The 20067-nt window shown below is 38.7% G+C and overlaps 1 protein-coding gene across 2 annotated transcripts in view; it reads left to right on the top strand.

Moving 5' to 3' along the window:
- BMP5 (bone morphogenetic protein 5) overlaps positions 1 to 20067 on the top strand; it is a 52272-nt gene that overhangs the window by 16473 nt on the left and 15732 nt on the right. For both annotated transcript variants that reach the window (XM_084202156.1, XM_084202155.1), the window contains exons 2-3: positions 7422 to 7614; positions 13410 to 13558. In XM_084202156.1, the coding sequence (XP_084058282.1) occupies positions 7422 to 7614; positions 13410 to 13558 (342 nt within the window). The remainder of the gene's footprint in view (positions 1 to 7421; positions 7615 to 13409; positions 13559 to 20067) is intronic.

Genomic DNA, 20067 nt, shown 5'->3' with positions numbered 1-20067 from the left:
TACTTTAAATACAACCAATATAATAATAATAAATGCAGAGAAACTGAAATAAAAAGTACTGCAATCAATCAGTTTTTAAGAAACAGAACTGTTGTAATGAAAAAAAAAATCTCCAGACTTGCCCTTTCTAATTAAGCAAAATCCCCACTGATAAAGGAAACAGCTTTGCTCCAGTTTGAAGGGGATCTGAATGTAGATTAAGTTTCTGACAGTGACTTTTGTGTCTAACGTAGTGTATGTGTGGAATGTAATTTTGAGGACTCCTATTTTCAACCTCTGCCTGCATTTTTTATATATTGAGAAAGGCCTTTAAGATCATTGAATCCAAGTATTAAACATTCACTGACAAGTCCACCACTTTGAGGGCTTCATTCTGCTCCCTGTGCCTGTCTTCAACCTCAGGGAGCTGGCACCCAGAGAAAAACTGGCCTCGCTCTATTGAAGGCTGAGACAAAAAAGACATTAAGTAATGAAGCCTTTCCCTCATCCTTTATCACTGTATTTTTCCCCACATCCAATAGAATGGAGATCCTCCTGTGCACTCCATTTGTTGCTGATGTATTTAAAATAACCTTTTCATTGTGTTTTAAGGCCGTGCCCAGGTTACATTATAGTTGGGCTTTGGTCCGTCTGATTTTCTCTCTGCATAACCTCACGCATCCTTGGAGTCCTGATTTCCTGCCCCTTCTTCCCAAGTGCATGAATTCCCCCTTTTTTTTCTGATTTCCAGCCAAAGCTCTTTGTTCAGGCAGGTTGCTCCTCTTCCCCACTGGCTGGTCTTTTGGCACATGGGGACAGCCTGCTCCTGGTCTCAGATCTCTCTCGTGAAGGATGTCCATCCTTCCTGGACTCCTTTGTCCTTCAGGTCTGCCTCCCAAGGGACTCTGCCAACCAGCCTGCTAAACAGGCAAAAATCTGCCCTCAGGAAGTCCAGAGGAACAATTCTGCTGACCTACCACCTTACTTGTTCAGAATTAAAAACTCCATGAAAACCCCATAATTCTGTGTTTGCTGTGCCCAAGAGACCTCCAACTATCAACTATCACATCACCCACCAGTGATTCTCTGTTCACTAGCAGCATGTCCACCTTTGCTAGCTGAATGCCTCACCAGCTGTGTGAGGGAGTTCTCTTCCACACATTCCAGGAGCCTCCTAGACTGTTTTCTCTCTGCTGTGTTGTATTTCCAGCAGACAACTGGTAAATTGAAGTCCCCCATGAGAACAAGGGCTGGTGACTGGGAGACTTCTCCCAGCTGCTTGTAGAACATTTCATTTCCCTCTCCATCCCGGCTGGATGGTCTGTGACAGATTCCTACCAGGATAGCTGCTATTTGCTTTCCCTCTGGCTCTTCCCTATAAGCACTCAACCCAGCTGTCACCATCACTGAGTTCTAGGCATTCCTAATATAGAGGGCTAGCTCACTGCCTTTCCTTCCTTGCCTATCCCTTCTCAAGCGTTTATAGCCGTCTTTAGCAGCACTTCAGTTGTGCAAGCCATCCCACCATGTTTCTGAGGCGACAACTGCTTCATCCTAAATGGAAGACATGCAGTTGGGAAGTTTTGTAGTTAAACACTCAGCTGAATGATTATGGTAATGTAAATGGTAAACGTCTAATGTCAAATAATAAAAAGAAGTCAGGTGCGGGGACAAAAACCCATTTCACTCTCATTTTGGACCTCAACCCCTGCATTTCTTCTGTGGAATGGCTGAGGGTGTTCCATTGCTGCATTAGTGGCATCCTGGCAGTTAGGATGCAGTCATTGAAATCAGCTGATAAGGATTGAACTGTCCTTTGAGCAAGGACTATCCACCAGTGAACCCAAGGGGAAATGTAAATAAACTCTTTTGTTCTGTTTACTGGCTGGTACAAGACAGTTGGCCCTTAACAAACAGAATTGTCTCTCCAGTGACCATATCAGGCAGCCTTCTCTGGTGTCCAAAGCAATGCTTTATGGACAGGTGACTGTTTTATTCAATTTCAACATCTAACTCAAAATAGGTTCCCTGAGTTCAGATCAGGATACTTACCATTCTAAAAAACAGATAAACCTAGTAAAGCAGTAGTGCTTAGAGAAGTGGAATCATAGTCTGCATTGTTTTTTTTTTTTTTTAATCATTATTTTGGGAAGTTATTTTTCTTCATTCTTAGACTTTAAAAGTCCACCTGATTTAAAACCTTTTCTAGAAGATTGTAATCCCCATTCAAAGGCCAATGAACAGGATGAAATGGCTGCCACTTACTTCAATTTTAACTAGATTTTACATTTTTCGGACTTCCAGGGTGAAAAAATGAAAGGCATACATTCCCAGATGAAGTGATTTTCTAAAGCTGATATTCATTTTCTACAAGTCAAAAAAGTTACAATGCGTAAAAATATTGAAATGGATATTTTAGAATCTGTAATCTAGTCTCTCTTCAACTGACAATGACACTCTGATGAATGTCCTTAACTTCTCTCAGAAGCACTTCATTGAAATATTTGCACCTAGTGTAGCTGTTTTGTTTTGGGTTGTTTCTTTTAACCCTGTATGCTTCTCTAGAACCACTTTTCACCTTTCCACACACCCCACAAAACATTTGTTGCCTTAATTTATGAAAGGTGAGTCACTCTAAACATTCTCATCTGTGATACTGGAATTTGAATGAGAGAGAGAAGAGCAAGAATGGGGTAAACAGCTATTTGATGTCTGTCTTTTCACAGTAGCACAATAGCTAATTCCTAGGGCCTCTGACCTTTCAGTGTCCTGTAACAGAGTACTTGCATTAATCTGTTGCTTATCTGTCACCTACCACATTTGATATTTCCAGTCTCTGCTTTCAATTATCAGTCATTAGAGGCAGCACTGAGTAATTTCAGGAGAAAATGCCTGGAACCTTTGACCTGTTTTGGTCAGATAACCACAAGTGCTCACTGTAGATAAACTATCATTTCATTATATTCAAGATGTAAATGAGTGTCGTTTGTAGTGTATCAGCTTACTGTAAACTTTATCACCTTGGAGTGATTAAAACTGACTGGTTTACTTAGTACGTATACAAAGAATTTAGAGTCAAACAGTGAAATTCAGTGAGATTAGTGCAAATGACCCTTTCTAGTTACACAGGTCTGTAAGACCCTCCATTTTGCCTTGGAACATAGATTTAGTAGTTAAAAAGTGACATTAATTTGATTAGTGAGGCTTCACTGTTTGTGAAGCCAGTTGGGATCCTGGGATGCTATATTGTAAAATCAGCTTATTTTAACATGTTTTTCAGCATATCTTTGGTTTGTTACCCATTTGCCAAAGCAGCTTTCACTTTGCCCATGTGTCACAGCCACGCACCATCTTCAGGAAAAGTGAAGCACATATCAGCGTGGAGCTAAGGAAAGAGCACATCTAATAGTCCCTCATGCACTACGACCTAAACTCATTGCTATCAGTTTTTATATTTTTTAAGCTCAGTCAACATAATCAGATATTTATGGCTGAATTTCTAAAATACTCACTGCTTGTTATACAGCTAAGTAAGTGCTTTCGGTGTTTTTTAGTTGTTATTTTTTTCCTTCATAAAATAAATAGTTTTGTTAATGAAAAACAGTGCATTATATTTTATTTTGGTGTAAAAGAAGACCTCTTTTCCAAAATACCTTTTTTTCCTGTAAATTTGACTTTTTTTCTTCTTAGAGTTGGACTTAGTGTTAATGCAGTGTAAATGTTTCATCAGTTTGCCACATGGGTGGAAAATATAATTCTTTCCCATCTTACACACAGGTGTTTGTGATATTCCCCTGAGCCACGACTTGTCTGATGTAACTGTAGTGCTGCATATATTAACTTCAGGTGGTACAAAAATCCCATTTTTAAAAGTCAATGCTAAGAATCCTGGCTAATGAGAGCAAAGGAAGATTTTTCTTTTCTTTTTTTTTTTTAATCAACATTGCCCCTAATATTCTACTTACTTTTTACCTAGAAAAATTATATTCCTCCAATGATTAAAAAATGCTTACTGATTTTCTGGTCAACTGGGTTTTAGATGCTGTGATTTGTCCCTCAGAAATGCATTTTGGCAGATGTTCTGGGCAGGGCTGGAATGACATGAGAACATTCTGAAAGGACTGAATACTTGAAAATTTTAACCTGTGTTTTTCAGGCTGCCAGTGTTGAAAAGCTCTTGCCTGTGAAATAAAAATATTTGAGAAATGGTGCCTCCTGCACTTCATGCTATTTCAGCAGGACAAAGGACCTGACAGATACCCTACTGAGCATTCACAGTCTTGCCTGACAGGGCATTTATTAGATGCAGAAGGGACCAAGATTTGTGTATTATTTTTCAGTAATAAAATATTCATTATCATTAAATAATATTTTACTTTTTTTAACTTGGCTACCATTCTAACCATTGGTCATTACTGTAACATGACCATCACTGCTTTTTTTGCAGTCTGCTATATAGTGCAAGATTTTAAGTTGTCTACATTTGTATGCAATTTTTTTTTCTTTTTTTATTTTTTTTTGCTTTATACACTGGCTGATATAAATTTGCAGATAGACATTCTGGATTCACTGCAGAATGAGACCTCCTTGGACTCGGGGTGTTTTTGCAGTGTTGTTCAGTGACTGTTTCCTACAGCCCTTCACTTCTTGCAGACTGTTGCTGCTCTGAAGTCCTGGCCTGCCTGTAAACACTGTCTTGAGTCAGAGAAATTTTGAGCTGGTGTCCCTTTCAGATGATAGTGCTGCATCTTCCTTGGGTATATATACATGGAAACACAGATAAGTACTATCTGTGTGAGTTGTAACAATTAATTTGAGGCCCACCAGAGAGTGGCTGTCAGTGTTCTTTCAGCAGTTGTGGGTGATCCTGAGAGATCCCCACTGATACAGTTAAGGGTATTGCGGAGCCTTCTGTCCAAACTATAACATATAGGGAGATAACTACTGTTTCTAAACTGATGTTACTAATTAGAAAGTACTTGGTAGAAACTAGACAAAAAGGAAGCTTCTAACCCAAATAAAAATCAATCTGTCCAGTAATAGTGGCATTTAACCCTTTTATTCAGCGTCTAATTATTCAATATTTACTCATAGTGAGTAGTGTTTAGTTACCCATGCATGCTGGTAAATACTTGTTGAAAAAATACTATCCAGAGAGAGCAGAAAGGATTGCACTATACTTAGTCTGTGTTAAATATAGCACTTATTTGAAGGTTATTGACATATCTATTCCATGACAGTTTTGAAATGCTCAGTTTTAACCTCAGAAACTTGGAGCAGACTATTTGTACTAGAGAAAACCCTCCCGGCTCAGTGCTTTTGCATATGCTAATCTCTGCCAAGCTCCTCTGAAATGAAAGGCTTTACATGGGTATTTAAAAAAAAAAGCAAACAACTCCCGAACCTTAAGTCAGATCTCTGTATATATCTCATGGTTTAGAACTGGGCAGTGGAGCTGCTAAATAGACCGTATCCTGTTTCTCTTCAGTAGCAGCCCATCCATCTCCAGCTACAGAGCAGCCAGTTTACATGCTTCTGCTGCTTTTCTGCTCTACTTTTTCTACACAGCGTTCGATGGCAAACCCGTGTAAGCTAAACATGCACTTGAGCCAAGTAAACCTCGCAGTTAGCAGACAATTTTCCTTTTGTCAGCCAGGAGAAAGTTCATTTTCACTGAAGATAAAGTGTTCTTATAGCCTATATATTTTATTCTGTTTGGTTCTTAAGGCAATACAGACTTGTATGTAAAAAAACATAAAAGCTAACGAAAGCAAGGAGAGTTTGCATTTTTGAAAAGGCGACAGGGGAGTACGCTGTAAAGAACTAGTTACATGACCACAGGTGACTTAACTAGTAACTACTGCTCTGAAAATAGTGTTAAATGCTTTTTGTTCAATAGCTCCCACTTTAATATGTCCATAACTATGCCCTTATATGGCAAGCCCAAAATGATTTTTTTACCTTTTAGTGGATTTCTGTTTTGTAAGACAACATATACGTTATAATAATACAGTTATGTAGCTTTATACATAAAATTATATAATTATATGTATCTGCATGCAAACACGCATTATGTAGGTAGAAAAAATTATTTGGGAGGGATGTATACATAAGCATGTAAGTATAAATATTGTAATAATTTACACATTATTTATACATGTAGCATTTAGTAATGCAAATGTGGGCTTTTTCAGAACAGACATTGTTCCCCACTCAGATCTGAGGACTAAAATGCAGTGAAAGAGCTGGGGTTACAGGAGAGAATGTTTAGGGAAGCTGAGTGCAGCCATAAATGTTTAGATGGTTATCTAAACCAAATCCAACCTCTGCATTTTAGACTTTGTCCACCATAAGTTAAACAAAGCACGTATGTCATGAGGCAGGTAGAACTTTCCAGAAGAGAGAAATTCTGTCTTCCCATGGAGCACAGCTTATTCATAGGTCAATGATACGTTGTACTCTGTGGAAGTGGAAACCATGGATCATTTTCCTTTCCACATCCTTATAATCTGAAGTATTAATCCCATAAGGCGATCATCAGCCAGTACTATGGCCTGTAGTTTCCGTTGTCGCATCAAAACATATATTCCATTGCAAAAGTTGCTCCTAACTCAGAATCACAACTGCAGCAGACAATGAAAATAAACCCAAATCAGTTATAAATTAAAATCCTCTGGTTTGTTCCTCTTGAAATTCTGTAGAAGCCTCAATTAAGTAATCGGGAGGCTTGCTTTTTTATGTTGAATTGTGATGATGTCAGAAGCAGTGGGAGCTGCACCTGCCCACCAAGAACAGGTTTGAGGGGACTACTCAAGCCAGAATTGTACATCCTATGCTGCTGGGCTGCCACAGCCACTTGGCCCTGACCCACAGTTCCTTCTGACACTGGAAAGATGATGTGTGTGCCATTAGAGTACAACTTCTGTTAATTTATATGACTTAACTGCTTCTTAACTGTGTAGTTGTTGCAGTGCACTTTAGTACCACTTTTATTATGTTAAACGGAAATGAGCTGCATTCCTCTCATCAGCCTGGTTATTAGAGGCAATTAGCGTTTTTGAAAGTCATCTTTAGTTCTGGCATTGCTATTGCTGTGCTTATGGCTACACTAAAGTCCTAAATCCTTTCACAGCTTTTAGTTTGTCCATATTTCTAGTTGCTTTACAACATGCCCCCTTTCAGCTTTTTTTGATATTCTTTCCACTCCAGCTTCTGGAATTTATATAAAAGCCACGGAGTTTTTTTTTTCCTTTTGAACTGAAGATACTGGGCTGGCGGAATTTCCTTTAACTGGAAGTATGTCTGGGCTTGTGGTTTTATTATTTGCACAGTTTTATATTGTCATGTTTGTTAACCCCCAAGCGGAGGGAATGCTCCATTAATCATGGGAAATGGGCATTTATTTCTCGTCTTTAATTTACATTCAATTCTTCTCCTCACAGTTGAAAGGGACAAGGACTTCTCCCACCACCGAAGGCACTACAAGGAATTCCGCTTTGACCTGACCCAGATCCCTCACGGAGAGGCAGTGACAGCCGCCGAGTTCCGCATCTACAAAGATCGCAGCAACAGCCGCTTTGAGAATGAAACCATTCAGATTAGCATATATCAGATCATCAAGGAGTATCCCAACAGGTATCCCAGTCCTGGCATGGACTCATCACATATTGAATTCCATCCCATTTGCCTGTCCTAAGTAGGGAGGCAATAATCGATCATAAGTGTCCACCTGACAAGGCATCGTTGCTACCGCTGTGGCTTGTGCAGTATTAATTCTCAGGCAACAACAGCAAGCACTGAACAAGAATAAAACTTACCTTAAATAAATTTATTCCAGGTTTATGTCCAAGTTCACCAAATAATCTGCCCATGCACAGAGTGGGTGAGGGTTCACGTTCTCAGCGAGCAAATGGAGGAGTCCCATGCACAATCTAAGTGTCTAGATTTGGGACATGCACCATTTGCTGACACTGAGGTACTGCAAGCCAAGGTTCACTTAGCTCCTTAGAGGCAGAAAGATTGTCTAACTTTGATTATTTTGAAGAAGCATGGCTTTTTTGCTTGTTTGACAATTCTGCAGAAGGTAATTAAAAGATAAACTCATGCATTAAGATGACGTGCATACTTAACACATGCTGCTCACTGTAACTGAAAGCTAAAACAAATCATAGAATCATCTAAGTTGGAAAATATCTTTGAGACTGAGTCCAACCATAAACCTAACACTGCCAAATCCACCAATAAACATGTCCCTAAGTGCCACATATGATGTTGCACATGAGCAAAACTCTGAATTTGAGTTTGCAGAGCTCTGTGTATGACATGTTTCCAAGGCTCTACAAGACCTCCATAAATTAGCAGATTTCACCAGGCAAAATAGCTAAGTACCTGAAAATTATGATTGAAATCTACTATCAATTCCAAGATGCTTCTGAAAAAGCTACATAGACCCAAAATACAGGGACTGAAATTAAATTAGTTTATGTTTTTTCTCAGAAAGGGCAGGGGGGGAAGAAGTTCTGTTGTAAGATAAACAAAAAACTCTCCTTCATATTGTAACTGATTTCTATCCCAGGAAGGTTTGGCAAAACCAAATAAAATGTCAGCTTAAACTTGCAGAGTATTTGGGAGGAAATAAAAGCCCCATCGCAAGTTAACTTGAAGGCTGGGCCAGAATTCAAATCTCTTTTCTGCCCACAGAATCTTGAGCTTGTACCCTCCAGGTCAGACCTCTGAATTCCAAATTATAAAATATTTATGACTATAAAAAGGGATTCATTTTACACCAATGGAATCAACAGGAGGGAAAGCACTCATCCTTACAGAATATCTTTTGATTTCTTAGTAAATTTGGGGATAAAAAAAATAGTGTGGGGTTTTTTGTTTTTGTTTTTTTTTTCCTCTATCTTCAGCTTCCCAAAAATTCTTTTGACATAAGGTTCTAGAAGAAACTTATTAGAGGAAGGAATGAAGCAGGGAGGAACAAACCACATCTTTTTAAAGAGCACAGGTCAAGGCTAAGGCGATGAAAGATTTTCACCTGAGAACTCAGATTTTTTTATGAACTAATGGGAAAAATTAATTGTTCTAATACTTTTGATGTTTCGTTTTTAACTTTTTTGAATATTTTCACAGTTGGTGGTTTGTATTCTATTTTAGAGAAAGCAAAACTGTTTACCACTCAGATGAAAATCACAGTTATCATCTCACTTGCTCAAATGGCAACTGCCTCTGTGAAGGCATTAAACAATGCTTCTGATTTCTTTCAATGCATAAACAGAAATGTATAGATGCTTTATATTTGCATTTACAATTATAAAAGCCCCATATCCTCTAATGGAAGCATGCTGCTGAAAGAAGGAGCAGGCAATGACACGCCATGCATTTGATTTCACCAGTGGAACTACAGAAGCTTCAGATGTAGACCAAGTGTTTCTCTCCTACTGTTGATTTTTACAGTTTCTGCTCTATGTAGGGATATAATAGGCGACTGCCTCAGTGGAACAGGAAAGGAGAAGACCACAAGCTCTTCACTGTTCAAATTAGAAACAAGAAAAATTTTCCACAAGCTCCTTGCTGTCTCCAGGCAGAAGAGACCCCAAAACGAGCTCCCAGGAATTTTTATTTTTCCAACAGAGCCAAACCTTTTGCTTTTGGGCCCAGACTTCACTTGTGATTTTCTTGACTTTGTCACCTCAGGTTTAATTCTACATATGTACATTAGGTTTCAGGTACAAAATTTTTAGAAGCTGCTACTACAGAATGGGAGAGGGAGAGAACTTTGAAGATGGGGAAGCACTGGAACATGCTGCCCACAATAAGTTGTGAATGCCACATTCCTGGAAGGTTTCAAGGCCGGGCTGAATGGAGTTTTGAGCCACAGGTCCTAGTCTAAGGTGTCCCTGCCCATGGCATGGGGTTGGAACTTGATGATCTTTGAGGACCCTTCCAGCCCAAACCTCTCCAATTCTGTGATTCTGTAATATCCCACAGTCCTTACCAGTGACATTCCACAGCAAAACTGCTCCTCCACCCTTTGCTTTGAGCAGGAAACATGGGTGTCTGACGGGACTCTGCAATCCCAAACACAGTCCTGCTGTGCTTTCAGGCAGGGTGCAGAGTTTCCAAGTTGCATCCTAAGGATTGTGCTGTAGTCTCAGGCATTCTACTGTCTCTATGGCGGTATGGCTGCTGAAGTGTGTGTGTTTAATTCCCTTGGAGTTTGCTGAAGTTCCAGTCTTTGGGATTGAAGTTTTTTATTTGGTCTAAGGAAATGTACAGCATGGCCCATAGCAGGCTGCCTTCCTATGGAGCCCCACCATCGACTCCTACCCGAGTCTTTTCTCAAGACAAAAGTAAATATTGTCCAATTGATGCCAAATCTTTGTTCATGATTTGCTGGTAGCTAACCACTAATTCAAGTAAATTCTGAGGGCTCTTCCCACATTAGGGAATGCTCAAGTGGCAGTAAGACACAAAACCCGGGTTCCAGAATGAGGCTAGAGGTAAAACAGCATTATTGGCACAGCCTGTTACACTGTCATGATTATTTGGTCTGATTAAGGACTGTTCTGGCTTTCAAGGAACATGTAGATGGCTTGTTCCACCTTTACTTCCTTAAGGGTCCCAGGAGATGTGGAGCTTCTTAGATGTTCTGCCTTTAGCCTCTTTGCTGAAATTCTTGACTGTGGTAGCATTTCTCCTTTAGAAAGCTGATCATTGGGGACCAGACTGAAATCACTAAACTTAAAGAGCCTCTGTAAAGGTACAGCCAATCAGCTGCATTCTGCCTGAATGTATTCACTGTTGCATTTTGGGCTATTTACGACATAATGCCTTGGGGTTTTATTACGTGTTGTGGGCTGTATTTTAAATAGAAATACTTTTTAAAATTCAGCCAAAATTTGCAGCTGTTTTTCATTTTAAGTGTGATTGCATAGAATAAAGGAGAATTTTAAAATTAAAAATGTCACAAAATACGATGGGAAGTTTGAATGAATGACATGAGCTAATGGGGGAACTCTGATCCCAGAGCTCCTGCTGCCTTCTCAGGGGTCAGGTTTTTACCCTCTATCTGTATCAATTGTGGAAGAAGTTGTTATTTTCTCTGATTTTTTTCCCTGAGTTTTACAGACCTTGAATTTCTGTAGTAACATGATTTTATGCAGGCTAAATTATTAGTATTGGTCCAGATACATTTTCTCCATTCTTCTATGTGCTGTCAAGAATCAGTTCTGGTTTTCTCTAGGTAACCCCAACTCATTTTCATTTCATTTGCTGAGCTAATGAGTAAGAGCAATCTGTCTCTTTAAAGTTTATTACCTTAGCCAGATCACTGTACTTGCAGGGAGACAGACAAGTAATTGAAATATCAATACCAAAGACATTTTAGTTAAAGTTTTTGCTGCACTACAAAGTAATAAAGTCACATTGAGGAAAAATTTGTCCCTCATAGGAATTTCTGGTCTGGACCTTTAGTAGTGCCTTATTCTGATTTGGCATGGGAAACATTGTGATTTTGAGAACATTTAGTATCAGTCCTGGATTTGGAATGGAAAGACTCTGTATGAGAAACCAATTATGTATTCTAGGAGGAGAAAAGACAAGTGTGGAATTATATCACTGTGGTATTGTAGTATTTTATATTCCAAACACTTTTACAGTTTTCTATTAAATCTACTGAGTGATGCAAAAGTATTTCTAAATAAGCATCTCAAAGACTATTACAGTCGGAACTTTTCAGGTTTAAAATTCTGATAAAATTGCTTATTAGAGAAAAAAAGTTGGCATTTAAGACTCCAGAGAGTACTATTTATGAGCTTGTGGGCCGTTGTTCATTTTTTCAGTGCTAGCATAGAAGGTCAGGCTCTTTTGAATTGTAAGATTTTCTTCATGTTAACTCCAGAGGGGGACTGTAGGTTTTCTCCTTGTGTGGTCATTAGCACAGTTATACTAGAATGGAAGTGAGAAGAGTCCAGCAAAAGATTATCCTTTTACAGAAGAAAAAATAAGGCAATTAGAAAAAAAAAGCCCTTTCAATTCCCTTTTTTTTTTAATTGCCTTCCTTTATAATTTCTGAGCTCTTTAACCTGATTTTGCAGATATATCTCACAGATAAGTAAACATATGTTTGTCATGGTTCACTTGGTCTTATTTTCTTCATAATTTAGCAACCACGGTTTCAAAAGGTGCACTTGATGCTTTTTCAGTATCAGACCTTCTGGATGCATTTACTGTGTTTAGATAAGACAGGAACTTTCTAAGGTGTCTTTGCATTTAAGCACTGTAAGAATACAGTGACAAGACACCAGCAATTTTAAATCCACTTTTTCACACAAAGCCTGTTGTTTCTCGTTGTCTTTCCTCTTTTAAGCATGTATTCATTCTGTCTGTAAGGCTACAGTACAATTCCCAGCTCTATGTGAGCCAAGTCTGCCTTTAGCTAACTTGTACAGTAAAAAATCAGAATAAAACATTTTTCTTGTATCTTACTGTTTTGACTACTCTTTATGGCATGAAAAAAAAGTTTCTATAACTATAGATTTTGGTTTAAAAGGTTAAATGGTGAAAACAGTTTTTAATAATGCATGCTGCTTTGTAGAAGCGTGTAAAATGAAACTGATGAGAGTTAAATATCTTGGGTTTAGTCTGGTCATTGTAGTAAATTATTTGTAATACAGACGATGATCTGGAACCAATTGTGTCACGAGATATGTGGAAACAGAATAAATAAATGACCCATGCTAAAAATTTAGTAACACAATTATACTAACTCCCCTGAGCAGCCCTTCTGAATTACTGGAAGATTTCATGGGGACAAATTTGAAAATATACCAGGGAACTGAGAGTTAAAATATAATAATTATATTATTGAATAGATATGTAATTTCTGCTTTGATATAGAGACTTATTTTCTAAACATCTGTAGTAAAAGGAAACGGTCTGAACTGCCACTATTCATGTTTTGTCATAGGATACAGCTGCCGTCATATGTTATTAACAACAGATCTTTTTAGCAATGCTATACCTCTGAGTTTTAGTTGAACTTGGGAAATGATTTTAACATTTTTTGTCTTTTATGCTGAAAAGTTTATAAAAGGGAATCTTCCTGAGGCATTCTAATGTTGAAAGATGAATTTTTTGTACACGGCCTCAGTTATGTTGTTTGTGTAGTTATATCAGGAAGTTGTATTTTTCAGATTTTCCAGAGCTATCATTTTTACATGCTGAAACTCAGTTCAGAAAGGCCTCTTAGGGGAAGTACCTGTATTATACTTACCTGTCACCTACATCACGTGCTGTACTATGTCATAATGAGGATATGTCAAAGGATTATTAATTCGGATTCCAAGAAGGTATTGTCAGCAAGAAAATTAGGGACAAAACTAATAATATTTGAACGCCCTAACTCTCTATTTTCTTTAACTTAGGGATGCAGACTTGTTCCTGTTAGACACAAGAAAGGCTCAAGCTTCTGATGTGGGCTGGTTTGTCTTTGACATCACTGTGACCAGCAATCACTGGGTGATTAACCCACAGAACAACCTGGGCTTGCAGCTCTGCGCTGAAACTGCGGACGGTAAGATCCAAACTACAGATCCCAATGCCTTGTGTGCTCTTGTCAAACCTTGCTAGGACTTTTTTCTGGATGGGTGTTTTTTAACTTGACTGACTGACAATTAACTGAGAGTTTATAAGCAAATAACACCCATCTTATCCTGCTGTTGATGTGGTCTGCAAATTTCATATTATTTTCTATTCTTTAGAATATTGAAATTAGAAAACTAACTGAATCAAGTGAAATTGGGTTCAAGATAAGAGCTCCTACATACAAAATTAAGATCCATTTTAATGTTCTACCACTGATGATTACATTCAGGAAAGTCAGATAGATTTGTAGAACTTCTTGGGCTGAAGCATGGAAAAAGTTATAAAATAAACCTCAGAGCCATTCAGAAGGTATAGCATCTGTTGATACTGATGTTGAAGAAAGGTTAACCATAGGGTAATGTGGGATTTGTTTTCTTTAATTTGAAAAAAAATTATTATATTTTTTAGCTTGAAATGGGTTAAAAATTTGAAATCTTGAAAATATTGGTTAGCTGAAAATTAGAAAAAAACACTATCAAACTGAAGTTTTGAGTTGTGGGGGTTTTAGCACAAATTTACTGGGCTACTGCATTATTCATAGTTGTGCTCTTCATTAAATTTGAAAATGCATCTCAGTGCAAAACAATATTTTTAGAAGAAATGTTCTTTACTTAGACTTCTTTAGAAACTAATAAAAAGAGACTTATATACTGTTTTTTCTGTGATGGTTCACTTAATCCATACCACTTTACAAGCAAACTCAGATTTAACTCTTTTTGTCAAAAAGCTTTTTATGTCAGAGGTCAAGGGATCTATGATGCCAGTTAATCTAAACCTTAGCTGACATAATGTTAATGAGTAGCAGAAGAAACCCCGGTGTAAGGATTAATATTTTTTTCTTCTTTGTTCTGGCTACATTTTCTCATTGGTTTTGATCTAAATTCTCCCTCAGGCTCAGCTGGGCTGTGAACAAAGCATCTCATACTTTTTCAGCAAGTGCCCTGGCTGCTGGAGAGTTATGCAGAAACTGTCCTTTAGGCACGATGCTGAAGAGGAGAGCTGGCAGGCTTGCACCAGAGCTCATGGCCATTTCATCTCACGTTACCTTGCGGTCAGAGCACAGCCAGTGGACAAGGGGGCACCAGTGCAAAGCAGACCATGCTGCTGCCTTCACCCAGCTTCCAAAGGCACCACTCCTGAGCCTGGACTGCATGGGGAGTAGATCTTAGGCAGCCTGGTTTAGTCAGGACATTTTAAAGCTCTTACAAGTCTGGGGAGGTGACACCTCCATCAGGAATCCAAATTAGGTGGGCTGGCTTCTGGCCAGCTTTCCTGCTCCAGAATAAACTCCATCCTTGACTTTTTTTTTTTTTTTCCAGGAGATTTGAACACAGAAATTGTTGAAAATTAAATATCCATGAAAGGCATTCATTAAGAAACCCTGCAACCAGCAATTTGTTGGTTCTAGCCTCAAAATTACATCCGTTTGGTAAACTACAGGAAAGTTTGCATGGGTAAAAGGAAACCTTTAGGTTAATACACTGAAGAAATTGTAAAAGAATAGCTCATGTAAATATTTCCCCTGTCCTACTCCCAAGATCGGAAAGGTGATAGATAATTTTCTATTTTAAATTCCAAAGCCACAAACAGCTTTACCTTTTGCACCTTACTTATTTGACTTATGAAAGAATTTGCCTTTTCCCTCACTTTCTATTCCCTTTTTCACTTTATTTGTACAAGGAGTCCACTTCTAGGGACTAAAGTTTTCAAAACTATAGGATAGACCTATGCTACACTGCTTCAGCTTAGCACAAGCAAAATCATCCTTTCATGCTCTTACAATTTTGCTCTTAAGGCTTTGATTATTTTTATTGGGTTGCTGTTACTTCTGGAAGCTATTAGAAACACCAGCAGTTGAATGACACGTTTGTGTGCAGATGGAACATGAATTTTTATACGACTCAGTATGTAGCGGACTCGGTTCGTAACCCAGAGAACCCCACCCACCTTTCCTCCAACCAGTTCTCTGTGAGAGCTCAGGGACTGGCTCAAATCAACTGAAAAACCTTCCCTTGGCTGGAGTGAACTTCAGGCCATGCAGGTCTGAGGCACATTTCTTCATGCCTCCGAGTTTACAGGAGGCACAGTACTTCTGTCCCCATAACTGGAGAGATATTTACGATAAGACCTGATCCATTAGCCTTTCTCTTGCAACAGATCATTAAACTAAATGGGATTCTGTTAAGTAAGAGGATCCCTGATACAGTTATTCTGGTGCTACACTGGGGTCCTGGATAATCAAGTCTGTAAATACATACTAATTTTTAGATTTATTCATACAGCCAATATGGGGCACCAATAGTTGCTGAGACTCCAGGGTGCTATTACATTGTTATAACTACCATTAAAAGTAATCTTTCTTACCATCATCTATCAGAGACATTTTTGACAATTACTTGTGTATATTTCTTTGCATCCCTGAAGATGGTGCAGCAGCAGCAGTAATAATAATAATAATAATAATAATAATAATAATAATAATAATAATAATAATAATAATAATAATAATATCTACATAAGGAATAAAAAAAATTTTAAACTAATACAAGAGTGTGAAAAAAAAATCTTTGGAAAAATGTCTGGTAGTTGTAATTCATATTTTTCCCCCTTTGAAAATCCTGAAAAAAGTACAAAAAACCACATGACACTGGAATGTGTTTTATTTTTTCTTTAGGACAGTATTTGGTATCATACATCTCATTTTAGCATGAAATGTAGACTTTTCCTCTTAATGGGACATTTAATTTGAACAGTAAGAATAAAGGTTTGCATGACACATATGGAAGCTGTCAACATATAATGCACTCTTTCCCTGGGGCTGTGGCAACTTAAGGATCAGGTTTTTTTGATTCTCTTTTTTAACATATCCTCAACATTCTGCAGCATCCCCTTTTGGCTGATTCCCTACTTTTGACACCAAAACTCTCTGTCGTGATTCAAATGAGAGGTGATCTTTTTCACGCTGATGGATGCACAGGTGTTGGATGAATTGCAGCATAAAATCAATACAGATGCACAAACAATTTGAAAAGCTCCATGCAACCTCTTCCTGTATATATACCACATGTCTCCTAAGACTTAAAACTTGTTCTAGTGAATCAGCACCTTTGTATTAACATTTAGCATTTTTATAAGTGGGCGTTAGCAGATCTGAGCATCACTATTGCTGAATTGGTATAAACGGCTACAAGAGTAATCCTTTTTCTATTTATGTCATTGCTGAGGAGAGCCTAGAGCTGTTGGCAGGGAATGGGAGAGGGAGATAATGTGCAATGTGATTGGTGGTGATCCACAGAATAAATTGGATTCCAAATACTCAGCTCTCAACACAACATCCTGAGTAGCCCCACAGTCATACAGTTCTGTGCCTTTTATTAGATTACTGCAGCTCTCACTTCTTTTTCATCTACCAGCACATCAGGGGGGAAGAAACTGGTGTCTACTTTGAAAAAACAAAGATTAAGATTTCTGTTACCACATAGTTCCAAAGAAGGTTTCTTTGGGCTTTCTTGCTTTTTGAGGTGGGCAGGCAGCAGGAACACTCAGTTCCCTGACTCTGACTCTCACTTCAAGTATTTTTTTTTTTCCCTAGAGCAAAAGCAAACTTGAAAAAAATAGGTTACTCAATCCAAGTGAAGCCTGTGGAAGGCTAATTTCCCCTTCAGCATGAATTTGGGTATGCTCTGATGTGTGTCCCCTGGAAGGTTTGGTTCTTAACCCCACATGCTGCATGAAGGATTGGAGAAGCTCTTCTCCAGAGACATTGAGGAAGCAGTTAAAAACCACAGTCTCTCTTTTTTACCCTCTCTTCCTTTTAGCCTGGATCTTCCAAGGTCCCTTTTTCCAACTAAGCCTTCAGAAAGACAGCTTTCTTGGTGTGGCACGGAGTGACTGGTTTGCTGTCAAGTCATGACAACCTGTGGCAGCACTCTGACCTCTTCATGTACTTGGCTGTATATTTGATGTTGTTTTGGCCTCACCATTGCCACACTAAATGTCGTGACTTTATCCCACAGCTGCACCTAGACCACCTTGGCACCTCGCTTACATGACCATGGTAGCTATCAAGTACTCTGCAGGATGCTGCTGGGTTGCTACCTTTAAAACTCTTGATGGATCTGGTATTTACAAGGCAAAGTATGAGGAGCAATGTCACCTCCATTACTGTCCCTATAGTGGGGTAACTTAGGAAATATGTATTTTTATTGATATATATATATGGACTTTGGCAGGCAATAGCTCTGACTAAATTCTGGGCCATCTGGAAGCCATATAGCCATGTTAGCACAGCACTGAACCCAAGCTAATACATCCTGCCCCTCAGCAGGTTTTATTAGCTTGGGCTCAAGCACTGCCTAAGTACAGCTACATTCATTTCTGGTTCAGAGCTGACTTTGGCCAAAATTGCACTAGTTTTAAATTAAACCTGCTCGGCAATGCTGTGGTGGGAAACAAGCTGGAGGGATGAGTCTCTCAGTCTCCAAAAAGGGGTGATCCCATGACAGCTGTCCCCATGAGGAAGGTCCCAGTGCTGCCTTGAGGTTGTGTTCACTGTGGTGGAGCTGGCACAGGATGTAAATGCACCAGGAGCACACCCACCCTGAGCAGAGCAGATGATCCCGTTCCAGCAGTCTTTGATTTGCTCAGATAGGTGGAGCCGCAGTTTCCAGCTGGGTGCAAACACGGTCCTCGTTGCGTCGGCTCGTAGCAAGGGAACACACCCTTTGTTAGTAAGGGCACACTCACTTCAAACAGGAGGGCCAGGAGGGAAGTGAAACAGGCTCCCACCCCTTCTCCTACCACCACTGGTGCACACTGGTCCTGGCTGTGCAGCTGTGCAAATCACCCCACACCCTGCTCCCCAGACAGATGAAGGATACAGCTGCTTCTCAACACCATTAGTTTAGAGATAATGACATTTGTGTTCCATTCCATTCAGAAGGCTTTTATCCATTTTATTCTTTGGTGGATGACCAATTAATCTAATCTCTCCTTGTTTTATTGTCTTCCTGAACACATTTTTTAATGGTGCAGAAAAGCCCCAGGACTCCCACAAGCCACTCACAGTTTAAGTGCATTAACTTGGAAAGATAAATCGAGTACTTACAGAGCATTTTTGTGTATAATTGCAACTTATTTCTTTGTGTAAGCATGTATGGTACACATTATACAGCATATCAGAGGTCCTTATGTGCTCCCAAGTGCTTTCTTCAAGAGCTTTATGAATACCAAAATTAACACAAAAAAGATACCCAAAATTCCTTTAAATTAACTGAGTAAAAACAACTAAATGTAAGATTTGACAAACAAAAGATGAATCTAGTCTTCACTAAAGCTGTGATGCCTAGGAAAGGCAGAGCAGAGCATCCAAGACCACCCATTTGTCAGAATTCCTTAAAGCCTCCTGGGAGAAGAAGAGTTAATAAAACACATAAAGCATGTGTCAAAAGCATATTTTATGTTGTTATAGATAAATGTGTCCACCAAAGGAAAAGTCTGAGCAACAGTTTATGTAGATAATACAACAGAGACAGTAAAAAATACTTTAGAGTTGGAGTGTTGAGGATGTGTTATATATAGACCATCACATTGGTGTTATTAGCTTTTCTCTTGTCTTTTTTTAAAATAAGCTAGGTAGCCAAGCTCCAGCTCAATTCTTTTGTTTCAAGTCCCATTGCTCTCAAGAGTGCTGTTCAGGCATGAAAAACCATGAAAGTTTCTCTCTAATTTTGAAATCTACTGTGTCAGCTTTCATAGTCAGAGTCTGTGGGCAGTTTTTTGCTCAAATATTAAATGTTATTGGACCTTGAATGCTCAGGATCTTTCTTCAAAAGGCCTTTCCTCATTTCAGATGTCACTGCCCAAAAGAAGGAAATCCTAGGTGTGGCATTGGAACTTTAATTTTTTTCAGCAAACTGCATTGAAATGAATTCTCAGAATCACTAAATTTTTCATTTCTAAGTACAAATACGTAAAATTATTACCAAAATAACTACTTTGACCTAGCAGTAGTGGTTAATCTATAAAATGTGTTTTGTGACTTCTTGAACACTTTTGAAAGTAAATAAGTCCTTGTTTTTCATAACAAAATGAGTGGTTTGGTGCAGGCTGATGACTCAGGACAAAATAATGAATTTTGGAATTACTCATTGTGCTGTGTTGCCAGTGTAAATCTGGCTAGGATGCATAATAACTGAAAGCTCTTGCAAAATAAGTGTCTCATCAATATTTTACTTAAAATATATGTACTGTCTGAGGAGATAAAGCCAAGGCACATATCTTACTGTCATGAGCATCCACACTGGCAGTCTTGGAAAAAGTCAGCTTTCTGAATGTTATGAAAAAAAAAGGATATGTCTCCAGGTCAAGACTGCGAGACAGATTATTATTGAAAGCTTGAAGGGCTCTTGCATTTCCATTTGGAGCAGCTGGAGGGGA

Source organism: Fringilla coelebs (assembly GCF_963513975.1).
Source record: "Fringilla coelebs genome assembly, chromosome: 3".
NCBI lineage: Eukaryota > Metazoa > Chordata > Aves > Passeriformes > Fringillidae > Fringilla > Fringilla coelebs.
Note: the sequence above shows the minus strand (reverse complement) of the source record. Positions and strands in the feature narration are given on the sequence as shown.